Here is a 20848-nt window from a genome sequence, read left to right as displayed (position 1 = left end):
GAGATGGAAGACCTCTTGTCTCTCTCTGCCTCTCTGTAACTGTGCATTTCAAATAAATAAATCATAAATAAATCTTTTTTTTTTTCGACAGGCAGAGTGGACAGTGAAAGAGAGAGAGACAGAGAGAAAGGTCTTCCTTTTGCAGTTGGTTCACCCTCCAATGGCCGCCGTGGCCGGCGCGCAGCCCTGATCCGAAGCTGGGAGCCAGGTGCTTTTCCTGGTCTCCCATGCAGGTGCAGGGCCCAAGGACTTGAGCCATCCTCCACTGCACTCCCGGGCCATAGCAGAGAGCTGGCCTGGAAGAGGGGCAATCGGGACAGAATCCGGCGCCCCGACTGGGACTAGAACCCGGTGTGCCGGCACCGCAAGGCGGAGGATTAGCCTAGTGAGCCACGGCGCAGCCCTCAAATAAATAAATCTTAAAAAAAAAAAAAAGGCAGGGTGGAATTTAATCCCAGGCACTGCACTCACTTTTAAAGACCTATTTTTCATATTATCAAAAATAAATATTTTAGTTGGAGGAGTTGTGGTGCAGTAGGTTGAGCTATCACCACTTGGGATGCCTGTGTCTCATAACGGAGAGCTGGTTCAAGTCCTAGCTCCTTCACTTCCCATCCAGCTTCCTGCTAATAATTTCTGGGAGGCAGCAGGGGATGGCCCAAGTACTTGGTTCCCTGCCACCCATGTGGGAAACCCCATTGGAGTTCTTGAATCCTAATTTTTGACCTGGCACAGCCACAACTTGTAGGCATTTGAAGAGTAAATCAGAGGCTGGAAGATCTGTCTCCCTCACTCTCACTGTTGCTCTGCCTTTCGAGTAGATCAAAATAAACAAACATTGAAAAAAGTAAAGTGGCCAGTTTAAAAAAATAAATATCAACTCCAAAGCACCTCTTTCAAACTCCTGTGATAGTACAGCAGTGGCAGCTTTTAGGACATCATCTTGGACCACATTTTTGTCAGAGATTTGAGTGAAGCAGTTGAGATCTATTTTTAGCCAAGGTTTGTTCTGTGCCTCCTATGTAGCAGGGATTATGTAAGTGCTTTACGGATGTTTTGTCAGATTACTATCTTTTGTTTTCTGTCTGGTCAAGTCTCCTTACTCAGAAAATACCTGTGGAATACGTAAATAAGTAACGCAATGAAGTAGTTCTCCTCAGGGCTGTTCACTTTCTTGTACACTGTGTGCTATGTGCTATGTCCTAGTCAAGGACATGCCCTTCAACAATGATCTTTTCTATATTGCACATTTCTCACTCTCCCATTGGTGCATCATCATTGCCATTAAAAATTCCTCAATTTTCTTTCATCTGAAAACAACAGCAGTAATGAACTACTGACCTATGTCCTTTTCTGGATACCCACATCCTTCTTTGCTCCTTTATGCAGTAGGGCACCTCTGAAAGATTTGCTGTAATTGTGTTTCTAATTCATTCTCTTCCATTCTTTCCTAAACTTTACTTTGATCTCATTATATCAAAAGAGCTCTTTTCAGGGTTTGCCAGCATCCTCTGTGTTGTGAAATCCAGTGACCAGTTATTCCTTATCTTACTTGACTTCTCAGGAGTATTTATTTATTTATTTATTTTTAAAGAGATTTATTTATTTATTTGAAAGAATTAGAGAGGTATTGATTGATTGATTGATATATTGATCTATCTGCTGGTTCACTCCTCAAATGGCCACAGTGGCCAGGCTGGGTCAGGCCAAAGCCAGGAGTCAGGAGCTTCTTCCAGATTTCCCACATGGGTGTAGGGGCCCAAGGACCTGAGCCATCCTGCACTGCTCTCCTAGACGCATTAGCAGGGAACTGGATCAGATGTGGAGCAGCTGGTACACGTACTGGTGTCCTTTTGGGATGATGGCACTGCAGATGACACCAGCCCCTCTCAGTAGTATTTAAAACATAGTGTCCACTCCTTCCTGAAGCACTTGTTACTTTGACTTTCAGGATGCCCCTGTAGGAGGAAGATGCTAGCTATTTGTTGTTATTCCAACTCTAAAGCTTATAGATTCACTCTCTAGAGGGACCTTCTTTAGTTTACTGTCCTTGTGCTGGCAGTTCCCAGATTTGTATCTCTACCCCAACCTTCCTGCTAATCTTGGGTGTGTCCAACGTCTATTTAACATCTTTACTTGGATGTCCAGTAGACATCTTAGACTTAATGTTTTCCAAATTGAATTCTTGATACTCATCCAACCCCCAAATCTGTTCTTCCTATAATTCTAATAACTAGCTATAATAACACTGATAATGATAGTAGTACTTGGTTAGTGCTTATACAGAAGGATCTACTAAAAGCTAGCTAAGCTTTGTAAACATGTAATCTTCACAGTAATCTTATCAGGCAGGTGTTGATATTCTCTTCATTTACAGGTGATGAAACTGAAGCAGAAATAACTTGCCTATGTCACACAGTGAGTGGCAGAGCCTCCCAGAACACAAACCAGATTGCCAAAACAACAAAAACAAAAACAAGTGGATTCCCAGACTTCTTTCTGACTCACATCTTCAGCAAATCCTGTTGGCTTTATCTTCAGAATGTATCCATGATATGGACCATCTCTTACCGCCTTCATTCTAACACGTGTGTACATGCTGCTTTCAGTCTGTGTCTCCCATGTGGGTGTGAGGGACCCAAGTACTTGGGCCATCATCTCCCGGTTTGTTGGTACATTCACAGGAAGCTGAATTGAAAGCCAAGGCTTGATCCCAGGTACTGCATCATGTGATGGAGCTGTCAGAAGTGTTGAACTGAGTCACATGCCTGGTATTTGATCAACACAGCAGTCACATAAAATTCAGATCAGACAATCTTGCCCATCGTGTCAAAGCACTCAGATCAAAGCTGACACACAAGGCTCCATTATGCTACCTTTTAAAAATCTTTAAATTTGTTTTAGGCCGGCGCCGTGGCTCACTAGGCTAATCCTCTGCCTTGCGGCGCCAGCACACTGGGTTCTAGTCCCGGTCGGGGCGCTGGATTCTGTCCTGGTTGCCCCTCTTCCAGGCCAGCTCTCTGCTATGGCCACGGAGTGCAGTGGAGGATGGCCCAAGTCCTTGGGCCCTGCACCCCATGGGAGATCAGGATAAGTACCTGGCTCCTGCCATTGGATCAGCGCGGTACGCCGGCCATGGCAGCCATTGGAGGGTGAACCAACGGCAAAGGAAGGCCTTTCTCTCTGTCTCTCTCTCTCACTGTCCTCTCTGCCTGTCGAAAAAATAAAAAATAAAAATAAAAAAAAATCTTTAAATTTGTTTTAAAAGATATATTTATTTATTTGAAAGGCAGAGTTATACAGAGAGAGGAGAGATGTAGAGAGAGAGAGAGAGATCCTCTATTAGCAGAGAGCTAGATCAGAAGCAGAGCAGCTGGGACTCGAACTGGTGCCCATCTGAGATGCCAGTGCCACAATGTCAGCCTCTCTATGCCCATTTCTGACTGCTCTCCTTACTGCTTGCTGTTCCACCTGGCTTCCTTGTTGTTCCTTATACCAAACAAGTACACATTTTTTGTACTTGCTATTCATTTAGTCAGGAATCCTCTTCCACCAGCTATCCAGAGATCTGCTCAGATATACCTTCTAGAGGGGCCTTTCCAGACCACCCTACATAACAGTACTGCCTCCCCACACCTCCTCCTTTGCTTCGGTAGAACTTCATCTTATGCTGCTGTTTTTCTCCACAGTACCTGTCATCGTCTGGCCTAGTATATATTTACTAGTTCTTTGTTATGTATCTTTTCTAGATTGTAAGCTGCTTGAAACTGTAGAATTTGCTTTATTTTCTGCTGGGAAAGTACTTGGTACATAGTAGGGTACCTGGGATGAAATTGGTCTTTATCGAATGAATTATTATCTCTATTTTCTGAAGATAAAATTGAGACACAAAGAGGTATAATTTGCTTGAATTCTCTACATAGTGTAGGGTTAATTAACTGAAAATTGATCTCTGCAAAAAATAAGACTGGGAAAGGAAGAGGGAAGAAGAAAGTGGAAATATGGGTGGAGGTGGGGAAAGAATCACCATGTTCCCAAATTTGTATATATTAGATGCATGAAGTTGTATTAAACAAAACAAAAGACTACAAAACCAGTATTCTGGTACTTGCAGCTTGGCTCTTAAGCCATTCTTGAAACAGGCTGAATCTTTGCTGTGTTCAGAAAAATCTTTGTTGAAGTAGAGATTATGGAGATGTAGTAAATAAATAGTCCCATGTTTTTAACAGAACATGAAATAGAGCTACGCTAAAAGCCACAGAGATCTTTGATTCTTTTAAGAGTAGCGACAGCAAACATGTAGCACCTATTACATGCCATTTTTCTAAGTTCCTTGCACCGATTAGTCATTTTAATTAGAGTAACCCTTGGAGTAGAAATTTTCATTACTCCAATTTTATAGATCTTAGCAAAGTGAGGCACAGGGGGTTCCTGACATGGTCCTCTCAGTAGCAGTTAGCTGGAGTCTGGTACAGAGAATGACGTGAGTGGTGAAAGTCTAAGGAGAGGTTGAAATAATTAAATGATCTGATTAGGGGATGTCATGACTCCTGTTAGCTGTTCTGAAGCTTTCAGAGGTTGGCTAATGGAAGAGAGTCTACAGCACCCAGCTAGTTCCGGTAGGTGAGAGTTAAGGTGAAGTAAATATAAGGAAGACCTTTTTAGTGCTTCAGTGATTGGTTTTGGAGATCGTTTTGGAGATATACTAGAAACCTTTTTGAGTTTTCTGTTCTAGAAAAGTTTAAATCCAACCAAGGCAGAATGAACATTTATGAAGGGGTTCTTGCCTGTTGCCCTGTTAGAGGACTACTAGATCTTGTGAGGGAAGGTTTAAAATCAGAACATTTTGTAATCCTATTAAAAATGGGAAATGAGACAAGATGTTATGGGCAGTTGTATTAACCAGTAAGGGTCAGATCATCAAAATGTTGATTTGTGCTAAGAAAAGCTCCTCTTAACACACATATTACAAAGTTACATTTTATAATTTATTGATAATATTTTAAGTTCTTTTCTATTGAGATAAAATTCACCAAAGCATTCATCAGTTTAAAATGTACAGCTTGCATATTTGCAAGGTTGTGCAGCTGTTCTTACTATGTAACTTCAGAATATTTCATTGTTTCTGATAGCAGTCGTTGTTCATTCTCCCCTCCCCAACCCTGGCAATCTGTCTCTGTGGTTTGGACTATTTTGGTATTTAATATAACCAGAATCATATGCTATGTGGCTTTTCATATCTGGTTGGGCCATCTTCTGCTGCTTTCCCAGGCACATTGGAAGGAGCTGGATTTGAAGTGGAGCAGCCAGGACTCCCGGCACCCATATGGAATGCCGGTGTTGCAGGTGGCAGCTTTACCTTGTATGCTACAACACTGACCCCCTTAATTCTATTTTTCCATGAACTTTTTGAAATATGTTCGTATGTCCAGGACTAAAATTGTTGTCATATGGTAACTCATATTTAGCTTTTTGAGAAACTGCCAAACTAATTTCTACAGTGGCCACACCATTTTACAATCCCATGAGCAGTGTATGAATATTCTGATATCTCTACATCATCAATACGTTATTCTATATTTTTTTAAAAAATTATAGCTTTCCTTCTGGGAAAAGCTCTTTATTTTAAAAAGTATTATATTTTGCTGTGTTGCATTCTAGGTGATCAAACACTGGTAAATTATATCTGTAGTGATTTGACTTTTATTTATTTTTTTAAAGATTTATTTATTTTACTTGAAAGAGTTACACACAGAGAGAAGGATAGGCAGGGACAGAAGTCTTCCATCTGCTGGTTCACTCCCCAGATTGCTGCAATGTCCACAACTGCACCAATCCAGAGCCAGGAGCTTTTTCCAGGTCTCCCATGTGGGTGCAGGGGCCCAAGGACTTAGGTCATCTTCTACTGCTTTCCCAGGCCATAGCAGAGAGCTGGATTGAAAGAGGAGCAGCTGGGACTCAAACTGGCACCCATTTGGGATGCCGGCGTTGCAGGTGGCCACTTTACCCACTATGCCACAGCATTGGCCCCGTGATTTGACTTTTAGATGGAGTGACTAAAATTTGATGTAAATAAGGCCGGCCCAGGATAGGGGCTAAGTGTGCGCTGTGTTCATTTTCTGTTACTTATAGTGGCCTAGATTTCCCACAAAGAAATGCTTTTGGTTACAAGGAAATTATACTAAATTCTCCATCCCTGGAGGAACAGGTCAGAGTACATGCCCTCCTAATAAGCTGGTTAGCAAGATAATCTTGGCAGAAAGACAATGAAGAATTCCTCTTGTGTGTATGTCTCTTCCTCTGTCTCCTTCGTTTTTTTTTTTTAATTTTTTATTTAGTAAATATAAATTTTCAAAGTACAGTTAATGGATTACAATGCCCCCCCATAATTTCCCTCCCACTCACACCCCTCCCATCTCCCGCTCCCTCTCCCATTCCATTCACATCAAGATTCATTTTCAATCATCTTTATATGCAGAAGATCAATTCAGTATATATTAAGTAAAGATTTATCAGTTTGCACCCACACAGGAACACAAAGTGTAAAATACTGTTTCAGTACTAGTTATAGCATTACTTCACATTGGACAACACACCAAGGACAGATCCCACATGAGAAGTAAGTACACAGTGACTCCTGTTGTTGACTTAACAATTTGACACTCTTGTTTATGGCGTCAGTAATCACCCTAGGCTCTAGTCATGAGTTGCCAAGGCTATGGAAGCCTTTTGAGTTCGCCGACTTCGATCTTATTCAGACAGGGTCATAGTCAAAGTGGAAGTTCTTTCCTCCCTTCAGAGAAAGGTACCTCCTTCTTTGATGGCCCCATTCTTTCCACTGGGATCTCACTCACAGAGATCTTCCATTTAGGTCTTCCTTTTTTTTTTTTTTTTTTTTTTTTTTTTCCAGGGTGTCTTGGCTTTCCATGCCTGAAATACTCTCATGGGCTCTTCAGCCATATCCGAATGTCTTAAGGGCTGATTCTGAGGCCAGAGTGCTATTTAGGACATCTGCCATTCTATGAGTTTACTGTGTATCTCGCTTCCCATGGTGGATTGTTCTCTCCCTTTTTCATTCTATCAGCTAGTATTAGCAGACACTAGACTTGTTTGTGTGATGCTTTGGCTCTTAGACCTATCAGTGTGATCAATTGTGAACTGAAATTGATCACTTGGACTAGTGAGATGGCATTGGTATATGCCACCTTGATGGGATTGAATTGGGATCTAACTCCACCATTTGGGGCAAGGCCAATTGAGCATGTCCCAAATTGTACATCTCCTCCCTCTCTTATTCCGACTCTTATATTTCACAGGGATCATTTTTCAGTTAAAATTTAAACACCTAAGAATAATTGTGTGTTAATCACAGAGTTCAACCAATAGTACTAGAACAAAACAAAGAGAAAATACTAAAATGGATAAAGTATTACATTGTACATCAACAGTCAGGACAAGAGCTGATCAAGTCACTGTTTCTCATAGTGTCCATTTCACTTCAACAGGTTTCCCCTTTGGTGCTCAGTTAGTTGTCTCTGATCAGGGAGAACATATGATATTTGTCCCTTTGGGACTGGCTTAATTCACTCAGAATAATGTTTTCCAGATTCCACCATGTTGTTGCAAATTACCGGATTTTGTTGTTTTTGACTGCTGTATAGTATTCTATAGAGTACATGTCCCATAATTTCTTTATCCAGTCTACTGTTGATGGGCATTTGGGTTGGTTCCAGGTCTTAGCTATTGTGAATTGAGCTGCAGTAAACATTAATGTGCAGACTGCTTTTTTGTTTGCCAATTTCATTTCCTTTGGGTAAATTCCAAGGAGTGGGATGGCTGGGTTGAATGGTAGGGTTATCTTCAAGTTTCTGAGGAATCTCCAGACTGCCTTCCATAGTGGCTTAACCAGTTTGCATTCCCACCAACAGTGGGTTAGTGTCTGTTTTTCCCCACATCCTCTCCAGCATCTGTTGTTGATAGATTTCTGAATGTGAGCCATTCTAACCGGGGTGAGGTGAGACCTCATTGTGGTTTTGATTTGCATTTCCCTGATTGCTAGTGATCTTGAACATTTTTTCATGTGCCTGTTGGCCATTTGGATTTCCTCTTTTGAAAAATGTCTATTGAGGTCCTTGGCCCATCTCTTAAGTGGGTTGTTTGTTTTGATGTTGTGGAGTTTCTTGATTTCTTTGTAGATTCTGGTTATCAACCCTTTATCTGTTGCATAGTTTGCGAATATTTTTTCCCATTCTGTTGGTTGCCTCTTCACTTTCCCGACTGTTTCTTTTGCAGTACAGAAACTTCTCAGTTTGATGCAATTCAAAATGTTAATTTTGGCTTTGATTGCCTGTGCTTCTGGGGTGTTTTCCAAGAAGTCTTTGCCAGTACCTATATCTTGCAGAGTTTCTCCAATGCTCTCTAATATTTTGATGGTGTCAGGTCATAGATTTAAGTCTTTAATCCATGTTGAGTGAATTTTTGTGTAAGGTGAAAGGTAGGGGTCTTGCTTCATGATTATGCACATGGAAATCCAGTTTTCCCAGCACCATTTATTGAATAGACTGTCCTTACTCCAGGGTTTGATTTTGGATCCTTGATCAAATATAAGTTGGCTGTAGATGTTTGGATTGATTTCTGGTGTTTCTATTCTGTTCCATTGGTCTATCCATCTGTTTTTGTACCCATGCTGTTTTGATAACACCTGCCCTGTAGTATGTCCTGAAATCTGGTATTGTGATGCCTCCGGCTTTGTTTTTGTTGTACAAGATTGCTTTAGCTATTCGAGGTCTCCTGTGTCTCCATATGAATTTCCCCATCATTTTTTTCCAGGTCTGAGAAGAATGTCTTCGGTAGTTTGATTGGTATTGCATTGAATCTGTAAATTGCTTTTGGGAGAATGGACATTTTGATGATGTTGATTCTTCCAATCCATGAGCATGGAAGATTTTTCCATTTTTTGGTATCCTCTTCTATTTTTTTCTTTAAGGTTTTGTAATTTTCATCGTAGAGATCCTTTATGTCCTTGGTTAAATTTATTCCAAGGTATTTGATTGTTTTTGTAGCTATTGTGAATGGGATTGATCTTAGAAGTTCTTCCTCAGCCATGGCATTGCCTGTGTATACAAAGGCTGTTGATTGTTGTGCATTGCTTTTATATCCTGCCACTTTGCCAAACTCTTCTATGAGTTCCAATAGTCTCTTAGTAGAGTTCTTTGGATCCCCTAAATAAAGAATCATATCATCTGCAAAGAGAGATAGTTTGACTTCTTCCTCCCCAATTTGTATCCCTTTAATTTCTTTTTCTTGCCTAATAGCTCTGGCTAAAACTTCCAGAAGTATATTGAATAGCAGTGGTGAGAGTGCGCATCCTTGTCTGGTACCAGATCTCAGTGGAAATGCTTCCAACTTTTCCCCAATGAACAGGATGCTGGCCATGGTTTTTTCATGGATTGCTTTGATTGTATTGAGGAATGTTTCTTCCATACCCAGTTTGCTTAGAGTTTTCATCATGAAAGGGTGTTGTATTTTATCAATGCTTTCTCTGCATCTATTGAGATAATCATATGGTTTTTCTTCTGCATTCTGTTAATGTGGTGTATCACATTGATTGTCTTGCGCACATTGAGCCATCCCTGCATGCCAGGGATAAATCCCATTTGGTCTGGGTGGATGATCTTTCTGATGTGTTGTTGCATTCTATTGGCGAGAATTTTATTGAGGATTTTTGCATCTATGTTCATCAGGGATATTGGTCTGTAATTCTCTTTCAATGCTGCATCTTTTTCCGGCTTAGGGATTAAGGTGATGCTGGCTTCATAGAAAGAATTTGGGAGGATTCCCTCTTTTTCGATTGTTCTGAATAGTTTGAGAAGAATTGGAGTTAGTTCTTCTTTAAATGTCTGGTAGAATTCAGCAGTGAATCCGTCTGGTCCTGGGCTTTTCTTTGTTGCGAGGGCCTTTATTACTGTTTTAATTTCTGACTCAGTTATGGGTCTGTTTAGGTTTTCGATGTCTTCCTGGTTCAATTTAGGTAGGTTGCATGTGTCCAGGAATCTATCCATTTCTGATAGGTTTCCCTGTTTGCTGGCATACAAGTCCTTGTAGTAATTTCTGATGATTCTTTTTATTTCTGTGGTGTCTGTTGTTGTGTTTCCTTTTCATCTCTGATTTTATTGATTTGGGTCTTTTCTCTTCTTTTTTTAGTTAGTTGGGCCAATGGGTGTCAATTTTGTTTATTTTTTCAAAAAACCAGCTCCTTGTTTGGCTGATTTTCTGTAATGTTTTTTGGATTCAATCCTGTTGATTTCTTCTCTGATTTTAATTATTTCTCTTCTCCTACTAGATTTGGGTCTGGTTTGCTGCAGATTTTCTAGATCCTTAAGATGCATTGAAAACTCATGTATTTGGTGCCTTTCCAATTTCTTGATGTAGGCACCTATTGATATAAACTTTCCTGTTAACACTGCTTTTGCTGCGTCCCATAAGTTTTGGTATGTTGTGCTATTATCCTCATTTACTTCCAGAAAATTTTTGATTTCTCTTTTAATTTCTTCTATGACCCATTGTTCATTCAGGAGCATGTTGTTCAATCTCCATGTGTTTGCATATGCTCTAGGGATTCCTGAGTTGCTAATTTCCAACTTCATTGCTTTATGGTCTGAGAAGCTGCATGGTATGATTCTAATTCTTTTGAATTTGCTGAGACTTGCTTTATGGCCTAGTATGTGGTCAATCCTAGAGAAGGTTCCATGTACTGCTGAGAAGAATGTAAATGCTTTAATATGTAGGATTGAAAGTTCTGTATATATCTGTTAGATCCATTTGGGCTATAGTGTCATTTAAATCTACTGTCTCCTTGTTGATCTTCTGTCCTGTTGATCTATTTCTGAGAGTGGAATATTGAAGTCCCCCAGTACTATTGTATCGGGGTCTAAGTCTCCCTTTAAGTCCCTTAACAAATCTTTTAGATAAACCGGTGCCCTGTAGTTAGGTGCATATACATTGGTAATTGTTATATCTTCCTGTTGAATTGATCCCTTAATCGTTATATAGTGCCCCTCTTTGTCTCTCTTAACAGTTTTTGTGTTAAAGTTTATGTTGTCCGATATGAAGATGGCTACGCCCGCTCTTTTTTAATTTCTGTTGGCATGGTATATCTTTTTCCAGCCTTTCACTTTCAGTCTGTATGGATCTTTGTTGGACAGATGGGTTTCTTGTAAGCAGCAAATAGATGGGTTTTGTTCCTTAACCCAATCAGCCAATCGGTGTCTTTTAACTGGACAGTTCAGGCCATTAATGTTCAATGTGACTAATGATAAGTGGTAACTTTGCCCTGCCATTTGCCAAAGATATTTTCTAATATATGCTTTGAATTCCCTGTGGTATTTTGCTGTGAGGTTTCCTTCCTTTACCTTCTTTCATATTGATGACCGTGTTTCTGTGTTTCTGTGTGCAACACATCTTTAAGCATCTTTTGCAGGGCTGGACGAGTGGTGACAAATTCTTTCAATTTCTGTTTGCTATGAAAGGTGTTTATTTCACCTTTGTTCACAAATGATAGCTTTGCAGGATATAATATTCTGGACTGGCAGTTTTTCTCTCTTAGTACCTGGGCTATGTCTCGCCATTCCCTTCTAGCTTGTAGGGTTTCTGATGAGAAGTCTGCTGTGAGTCTAATTGGAGATCCTCTGAAAGTAATCTGACATTTCTCTCTTGCACATTTTAGGATCTTTTCTTTATGTTTCACTGTGGTGAGTTTAATTACAATGTGTCGTGGTCAGGATCTCTTTTGGTCATGTTTATTAGGGATTCTGTGAGCTTCCTGTACTAGGATGTTTCTGTCTTTCTCCAAACCTGGGAAATTTTCTGCTAGTATCTCACTAAAAAGGCCTTCTAATCCTTTCTCCCCCTGCATGCCTTCAGGAACTCCTAATACCCGAATGTTGGGTTTTTTAATAGTATCCTGTAGATTCCCAACAATATGTTTTAGATTTCTAATTTCCTCTTCTTTGGCTTGACTGTATTCTTTCCTGTTCTCTGTCTTCTAAGTCTGACATTCTCTCTTCTGCTTCAATCATTCTGTTTTTAAGGCTCTCTAATGTGTTTGTCATTTGATCTATTGAATTCTTCATTTCATTATGATTTCTTGTCACTATCACAGTTTCCTGTTCTACTAGTTGTTTCATTTCATTTTGATTCCTCCTTAATATTTCATTTTCACGAGAAAGATTTTCTATCTTGTCCATTAAGGATTTCTGTAGTTCAGGAATTTGTTTTTGAGAACTTCTTAATGTTCTTATCAATTTTTTGAGATCTGCTTCTTGCATTTCTTCTATGTCATCATCTTCATAATCTTGAATTGGGGTGTCTTTTTTCATTTGGGGGCGTCATGGTGACTTCCTTGTTTCTATTATCTCGGTTTTTGCGTTTGTTATTTGGCATATTGGAGATATTTGGTTTCTTCACTGTGGTGCTTTTTCTTGTTATACTATGACTCTAGATTAAGTGGACTGTCTGTTTTTGATGGAGCCTTAGAGGCATGAGATGGGTGTGGCCTGAGAGCTCTGTTTGGTTCCTCAGGGTTAAGGGTGTGCCAAAGGTGACACTCCCAGGTAAGGCCTGGTAAATCGCTCTCTCTCTCTTTCTTTCTTTTTTTTTTTTTTTTTTTTTTTTTTGATTCAAAAGGGACGTAATTCCACACAGCTGAACAGAATTGGAGGTAGTTATCAGGCAAATGATATACCCACAGGAGCCAGAGATTGGAAGCTCTTCCCAAGGACCACACAGGGAATCTGTCCTGCCCTCAGTGTGGGCTCAAATTCTCCTGCAGTCTCCCACTGGGTTGGCAGGGTTACCGAATTGTAGCATCTCTGGAGAGTACTCACGTGAATTCCATTAGTTCTCTCCCCCACCATCTCTTTTTTCACAGTCTCAGTTCAGTAGCACCACACATTCACTAGGTCCTAATCTCCTGTTAATTCACCCCCTCCCCCCCAGACTTAGGTTTTTCTGCTAGGCTCAGGGCTGGTGCAGACTTGAGGTCGCCCTGCTTATGACGTATGTCCAAGATGGCACCTGCTCTTTGTCTTGCTCGCCTATGAGAGGTGAGTGGAAAGAGAGAAACTCGTGTCCGTATCGGTCACTTTTTTTTTTTTTCTCTCTCTCTCTCTTCTAGTTAGCCTGGTGAAATTTTACCCACGGGGTCGTTCCCTCAAGTCTCCTCTTTCTGCTTGCCTGCCGGTGTCTCAGGCTATTGAGGTTCGGCTCACCTCGCGTTCCAGCGGTGGTGTGTTGAGTCTGCTGCTGGTGTCCCAAACTGTGCGCTCCCATGCTCTCAACACAAGTCCACCAAAGTCTTAACTCCAGAGGTTGATGTTTGCTCAAGTTTTACTGAGGCAGTTTGAGCTTCTTCAATTTTCCTCCTCCCCTTCCAGCGCTGGCGCGCAGAGTCTGCGGATCCCACTGCTCCGGCGGCTTGGCTTCCACACGGTGGGCGACCTTGCTCTCCCCATAGGTCCTCCGAGTCACAGCCACTAAATCTGGAAGAGTTTCCTCTGCAATTTTTTCCTGATCCTTTTCCTGAGGCGACCGTAACTCCACTTTTATTAAACTATCTTTTCCCGGACTCTCCGTCTGCACCCTCACTATTCCGCCATCCTGGCTCCCCCCCCCCCTTTTTTTTTTAAGATTTATTTTATTTATTTGAGAGAGTTTTACAGAGAGAGGTAGAGACAGAGAGAGGTCTTCCATCCACTGGTTCACTCCCCAGATGGCCACAACGCCAGAATTGAGCTGATGCAAAGCCAGGAGCCAGGAGCTTCTTCCAGGTCTCCCACATGGGTGCAAGGGCCTAAAGATTTGCGCCATCTTCTACTGCTTTCCCAGGGCATAGCAGAGAGCTGGATTGGAAGAGGAACAGCCGGGACTAGAACCAGCGCCCATATGGGATGCCAGCGCTTCAGGCCAGGGCTTTAACCTGCTGCACCACAGTGCTGGCCTCTCCTTTGCTTTCTTTTATTTATTTATTTTCTGCCTTAGCCATGAAGTAATTGAGATCATTTTCATTAAGATTATGTAACATGGAATAATAATAAAATATCTCTAATAATAGTACAAGAACCAGGAAAGTATGATTGGAAGAAGAAAATCTTCTGTGGGAAATTATTATCATAGGGCTAGTATAACTGTATCATCAAATATCCTGCTTAAACATTATGTTACCTGGCAAAATTACTAAAGTTTGGTCATCTAGATGGCAGCACAGCAAAATGTCATGCTTTTTAAAACAAGAACTTTTCCCAGTAGGATAACTATAATCAAAAAACAAAAGCAACCAGAACAGATGCATGGACTACCTGTGTCCCTTGTTGGAAAGCTTGGTTAAAGTCCAGTTCCCCTACTTCTGATCCAACTGCCTGCTGGTGTACCTCCTGGGAGGCAGCAGATGATGACTTGAATACTTGAGTCTCAGCCACTAACATGAGAGAACCAGATGGAATTCTAGGCTGCTGGCTTTGGACTGTCCCAGCCCAGGCTGTTGCAAGCATTTGAGGAATGAACCAGAGGATGGAATGTCTGCCTCGTTGTCTCTCAAATAAAATGAAAATAAATAAATAAAAAAATTTAAAAAGGAAGGCCAATTAATTGTACATCGTAACTTCATTTTTTTCTCTGAGGAAGCAAAACTTTTTATACCTCTGTTAAAATCTTTAGGTAGACCTTTATATAGTGACACTAAATTGTTGTCTTCATTAATCAATGGTAGTATTAGTATGCTTATTAATTGTGCTATGCTAATATAGGGCTGTTATATTTGTCAGATATCACTTGCTGTTTATGGAAGTTCCAACTTTAAGTATTGATAATTATTTTTCCCTTTAATCATGTGTTTATCACATTTATTTACTGTGTTTTCCAGAGTATATACATACATTGAAGCTTGTGACAAGATATTTATCTGATTTCTGGTAAGTCAAATGACTGTTTTAGAGAGTGAGTTCATAAAATGATTGTACAGCAGTATTTTTAGTCACTTAAGTAAAATTTTAATGACTGTAAGATAAAATTCTTTGTATAAAATCAAAAGATCAGACAGCTTTAAGTAAATTTCTGTACAAAATAATATTCAAAAATGTATGCTATCCTTTCCTAAAAGAATCAGGCTTACTTTTATTGACCAGATGTTGATATTTCTTTTGTGAAGAACTGTTGCTAAGATTGGCTTGAAAGTTCATTTCTAGTGAGCTTTATTTTCTTCTCTCAATTATGTCTTGCAAGTTAGCTTCAAAAGTTAAACTCAACATACTGCCTGAGGGAACAGATGAAACCTTGTGATTTTCACATTTAAATTTGCAACAAAGTTAATCACTAACAGAAATTAAGAAATAGTACTGAGTAGTATTTATGTAGACTAAAAACATTTAACTTTAAAGAGACTAACACTGAATTATTTTTCCCTTATAGTGCCAAAATTAAAGATCTGCTATGGCAATGAAGAAAGAGACTGAATTTGTCATTTTCACTTAAAGAAAAATGACAGATAAAAATCACACCTGTGGTGCAGGACAGGATTCTGTGCCCTTTATGACTTGTCTGATTCACATCCTTGAAGAATGGTTTGGTGTGGAACAATTGGAGGACTACTTGAATTTTGCAAATTATCTCTTGTGGGTTTTTACACCACTAATACTTTTGATACTTCCATACTTTACAATCTTTCTTCTCTACCTTACCATCATTTTCTTGCACATCTATAAGAGGAAGAATGTGTTAAAAGAAGCCTATTCTCATAATTTGTGGGATGGTGCAAGGAAAACGGTGGCGACCCTGTGGGATGGACATGCAGCAGTTTGGCATGGTAAGCAAGTACACTTTGATCTCTGTGTGTTGCTACTCACGTGGGTAGCACTGAAAGGATTTCCATTCCATTTTACTGACTGAGAAGATAGTGAAAATGATAATTCAGGTGATTCATTATCCTTTTGCATGCATTGGGAATACTTATGTGTCTTTTTTTTTAGATTTATTTATTTATTTGAAAGGCAGAGTCACATACAGAGAGAAAGAGAAGTGGAGATAGAGAAACATCTTCCACCTGCTGTTCACTCCCCAAATGGCTGCAATGGCCAGGGCTGGGAAAGGCGAAAGCCAGGAGCCAGGAGCTTCTTTCAGGTCTACCACGTGGGTATAGGGGCCCAAGTACTTGGGCCATTTTCTGCTGCTTTCCCTGGTTAATTAACAGGGTGCTGGATTGGAAGTGGAGTTGCTGAAACCAGTGTCCATATGGGATACTGGCATTGATGGCGGCAGCTTAACCCATTTCACTGCAGTGCCAGCCCATGTGTGTCTTCCTTAAGATGATTTTTTTTCCCAAGCACATTATTTTTTTTTTTCATTTAGAAAATTTTTATTTAATAAATACAAATTTCCAAAGTACAACTTTTTTGGATTATAGCAATTTTTTCCCCCCATAACCACCTTCCACCCACAAACCATCCTACTCCTTCTCCCATCCCATTCTTCATTAAGATTCATTTTTAATTATCTTTATAAACAGAAGATCAACTTAGTGTATACTAAGTAAAGATTTCAACAGATTGCAGCCACACAGATACACAAAGTATGAAATACTATTTGAATAATAGTTTTACTGTTAATTCGCATAGTACAACACATTAAGGACAGAGATCCAACATGGGGAGTAAGTGCACAGTGGCTCCTGTTGTTGATTTAACAGTTGACACTCTTATTTATGATATCAGTAATCAGCTGAGGCTCTTGTCATGAGCTGCCAAGGCTATGGAAGCCTCTTGAGTTCACAAACTCTGGCCTTATTTAGACAAAGCCATAATCAAAGTGGAAGTTCTCTCCTCCCTTCAGAGTAAGGTACCTCCTTCTTTGATGACCTATTCTTTCCACTGGGATCTCACTCACAGAGATCTTTCATTTAGGTCTGTTTTTTTTTTTTTTTTTTTTTTTTTTTTTTTTAATTTGACAGAGTTAGACAGTGAGAGAGAGAGAGAGAAAGGTCTTCCTTCCGTTGGTTCACTCCTCAAATGGCTGTCACGGTCGGCACTGCGCCGATCTGAAGCTAGGAGCCTCCTGGTCTCTGATATGGGTGCAGGGGCTCAAGCACTTGGGCCATCCTTCACTGCCTTCCCAGGCCACAGCAGAGAGCTGGACTAGAAGAGGAGCAACCAGGACTAGAACCTGGCGCCCATATGGAATGCCGGCGCCACAGGTGGAGGATTAACCAAGTGTGCCACGGCGCCAGCCCGTAGGTCAATTTTTTTTTGCCACAGTGTCTTAGCTTTCTATGCCTGAGAAACTCTAATGGGCTTTTTAGCCAGATCTGAATGCCATAAGGGCTGATTCTGAGGCCAGAGTACTGTTTAGGGCATTTGCCATTCTCTGAGTTTGCTGTGTATCCTGCTTCCCATGTTGGGTTGTTCTCTCCTTTTTTTTTTTTTTTTTTTTTTTTTTTTGACAAGCAGAGTGGACAGTGAGAGAGAGAGGCAGAGAGAAAGGTCTTCCAGTTTTTTTTTTTTTTTCCTCTCTCTGTATCTGTCTCTCTCTGCCTCGGCTTTTGTAACTCTGCCTTTCAAATAAATAAATAAATCTTAAAAAAAAAAAAACTGGATAGAAACTTTTTCTTCTCCCTGGGGCTGGTATTGTGGTGTAGCAGGTTAAGCTACCGCCTGCAGGGTCTACAATTCGAGTCCTGGCTGCTCCACTTTTGATCCATTTTAGGAAGCAGCTTAACCAGCTGTGCTGCAACGCTGGCCCCACAAACTATTTTTAAAATGTTCTAGTTATTTAGCATTTGTTTTTATTTTGTTGAAAGTACCTTTGACTTTAGCAATGTAAAGATTTAAAACAAAAAAAATTTTTTGAATGTATATTTGAAAAAGAGAGACACAGAGATATCTTCCATCTGCTGGTTCACTCCCCAGATACCTGCAACACTGGAGTTGGACCTGGTTGAAGCTAGGAATTCAATCTGGGTTTCCCATGTGGGTGGCAGGGACTCAATTATGTAAGTCCTTACCTGCTGCCTCACATGGTGTGCTTGGCAGGAAGCTGGATTTGGAAACAGAGTCAAGACTTGAACTTGGTCACTGCAGTGTGGAATGTGGGTGTACCATGTGATGCCAAATATCAGCCACTGTCATGTTCTCATGTGTGGCATGTTACTGTTTTTCATTTCACTTAGTCTTCTTCATAATTGTGACTTTTAAAGATTTATTTTATTTGTTAGGCAGAATTAGAGAGAGGGAAGACACGAGAGATCTTCCATCTGCTGGTTCGCTCCCCAAATGGCTGCAACAGCTGAGGCTGGGCCAGTCTGAAGCTAGGAGCCAGGAGCTTCTTCTGGGTTTTCCACATGAGTGCAGGGGCCCAAGCACTTGAGCCATCTTATGCTTTCCCAGGTGCATTATCAGGGAGCTGTGTAGGAAGTGGAGCAGCCAGGACTCAAATCATGGCCATATTGGATGTGAGCATTGCAGGCTGTGGCTGTACCCGCTGTGCCACAGAGCTGACCCCAATAAATGTGACTTTTAATGGATATGTGAGATTCTTTTAATTATATAAGTAAATTAATTAGCTATTATGTAACAATAATTAAATTTTCTAAATTTAATTTTTAATCACTTTTTATTGCGAGAAAGAGACAGAGATCTTCTATCCACTGGTTAACTCCCCAGATTCCTGCAATAGCCAGAACTGGGCCAGGCTGAAACTTGGAGCCTGGAACTCAATCTGGGTCTTTCATATGAGTGGCAGAGTACTTGAGCCTTTGCTTGCTGTCTTCTAAGGCACACATTAGTAATAAATGGGAATTGGAAGCAGTGCAGGAACTCAAACCTGGCACACTGTCTCTCTCTTTTTAAAATTAGTTAATAAGCTTATTTATTTGAAAGAGCAACAGAAGGAGAAGAGGAGGCAGAGGGAGAGAGAAAGATCTTCCATCTACGGGTTCACTCCCCAAAAGACTGCAACATCCAGGTCTGGGCCAGGATGAAGCCAGGAGCAAGGAACTGCATCCTGGTCTCCTCCGTGCTACTTTCTTAGGCTCATTAGCAGGAAGCTGGATTGGAAGTGGAGCAGCTGAGACTCAAACCACCACTCTGCTATGGAATGCTGGTGTTGTAAGAAGAAGCTTAACCTGCTATGTCACAACACCAGGCCCCCAAGCAGTCCCTTAACTGCTGTGCCTAATGCCTGCCGCTGAACAGTAATTTTTTTATAATTTCTTTTTACTATTTTTTAAAAGATTTATTTATTTATTTTGAAAGTAAGGGTTACACAGAGAGAGAAGGAGAGGCAGAGAGAGAGAGTGAGAGGGAGAGAAAGAGGTCTTCCATCCACCAGTTCACTATCTAATTGGCCACAATGGCTGGAACTGCGCCGATCCGAAGCCAGGAGCCAGGAGCCTCCTCCGGGTCTCCCATGCAGGTGCAGGGGCCCAAGGACTTGGGCCATCTTCTATTGCTTTCCCAGGCCATAGAAGAGAGCTGGATTGGAAGTGGAGCAGCCAGGACACGAACTGGCGCCTATATGGGATGCCTGCACTGTAGATGGCGGCTTTACCCGCGGTATGCCACAGTGCTGGCCCTCTTTTTGCTATTTAAATAGCATTTTTGTACACGAATGTTTCCAGTATTTCAATTTTGAAGTTAAATTTTACTCTCAGAATGTGTAATGTGGCTTCTCTATGATTTTTTAAAACAGTCTGAGATTTTTATGTGCTGCGCTTATTTAGCCTACACTACATCAAAAACACTTACTTGATATTTTCGATACCTGCATCTTAGTAATGAGGCAGCAACACCTATACCTTCCAGTTGCCTACAGCCTTTAGAGTATAAAAATTTTAAATTGTTTTGCCAAAAATCTTATTCCTTGAAAATACAGATGCCACTTTAAAAAAGTTAGACTCTTAACAATGAATGATTTCTCCTGGAAGTTCATATGTTGAAAAAGAGTCCTCAATTAGATAGCTGGGTGTTTTTGAGAAAATTAAAAGCCATGCATTTTAGCACTGTTGTGAAGGTAATGAAGTCTGTCACTTTCATTTCCAGGAAATGAGAAATATTTTGTCTTTGGGCCTTTTACTTGTTTGTTTTAGAATGTATATGTATATTTTTGTGGTTTCGATTTTATTTAACAAAGGAATTTACTGCATTGTCTGAAAATTATGTTTATGCTTATATGCTTACTTAATACCAGCCTAACTTGTTCAGTTCATTAGCAATATAAAATTTTGAGAAAATGCAGTTGTTTGATTAATTAGGTAGCCTGGTCATATGGTTTATTTTGCATATTTTATGAGTTACTAATTTTTTTAAGGATTTATTTATTTATTTGAAAATCAGAGTCACACAGAGAGAGGAGAGGCAGAGAGAGAGAGAGAGAGAGAGAGGTCTTCCATCCACTGGTTCACTCCCAGTGCTGGAGCTGCACCAATCCAAAGCCAGAAGCCAGGAGCTTCATCCGGGTCTCCCATATGAATGCAGGGGCCCTTGGACTTGGGCCATCTTCTACTGCTTTCCCTGGCCATAGCAGAGAGCTGGATCAGAAGTGGAGCAGCCGGGACTTGAACCAGTGCCCATATGAGACGACAGTACTGCAGGTGGCGGCTTTACCTGCTTTGCCACAGTGCCGGCCCCTGAGTTACTAATTTTTAAAAAGACCACAGTAACACAGACTCTAAACTTTGTTTTGCTTCATATTTTATAATTTTTTAAAGAAATAGACATGTTGAGGCCAGCGCCACGGCTCACTAGGCTAATCGTTCGCCTTGCGGCGCCAGCACACCGGGTTCTAGTCCCGGTCGGGGCGCCGGATT

The 20848-nt window shown here is 40.7% G+C and overlaps 1 protein-coding gene across 12 annotated transcripts in view; it reads left to right on the top strand.

Annotated features, from left to right (window-relative positions):
• The window catches only part of TMEM68 (transmembrane protein 68), a 47906-nt gene that overhangs the window by 2702 nt on the left and 24356 nt on the right, over positions 1–20848 (top strand). For 5 of the 12 annotated variants that reach the window (XM_089335255.1, XM_008255536.5, XM_008255537.5 and 2 more), the window contains exons 2-3: positions 14918–14966; positions 15463–15856. In XM_089335255.1, the coding sequence (XP_089191381.1) occupies positions 15532–15856 (325 nt within the window). In that variant the 5' untranslated portion in view covers positions 14918–14966; positions 15463–15531. Of the gene's footprint in view, positions 1–2377; positions 2718–14917; positions 14967–15462; positions 15857–20848 lie in introns of all 12 variants that reach the window. The other 7 variants (XM_017341309.4, XM_008255538.5, XM_051843747.3 and 4 more) reach the window with 2 other exon arrangements.

Source organism: Oryctolagus cuniculus, chromosome 6 (genome assembly GCF_051225735.1).
Source record: "Oryctolagus cuniculus isolate XC-2025 breed Fujian yellow rabbit chromosome 6, ASM5122573v1, whole genome shotgun sequence".
NCBI lineage: Eukaryota > Metazoa > Chordata > Mammalia > Lagomorpha > Leporidae > Oryctolagus > Oryctolagus cuniculus.
This window is presented reverse-complemented; position numbering and strand designations above follow the sequence as displayed.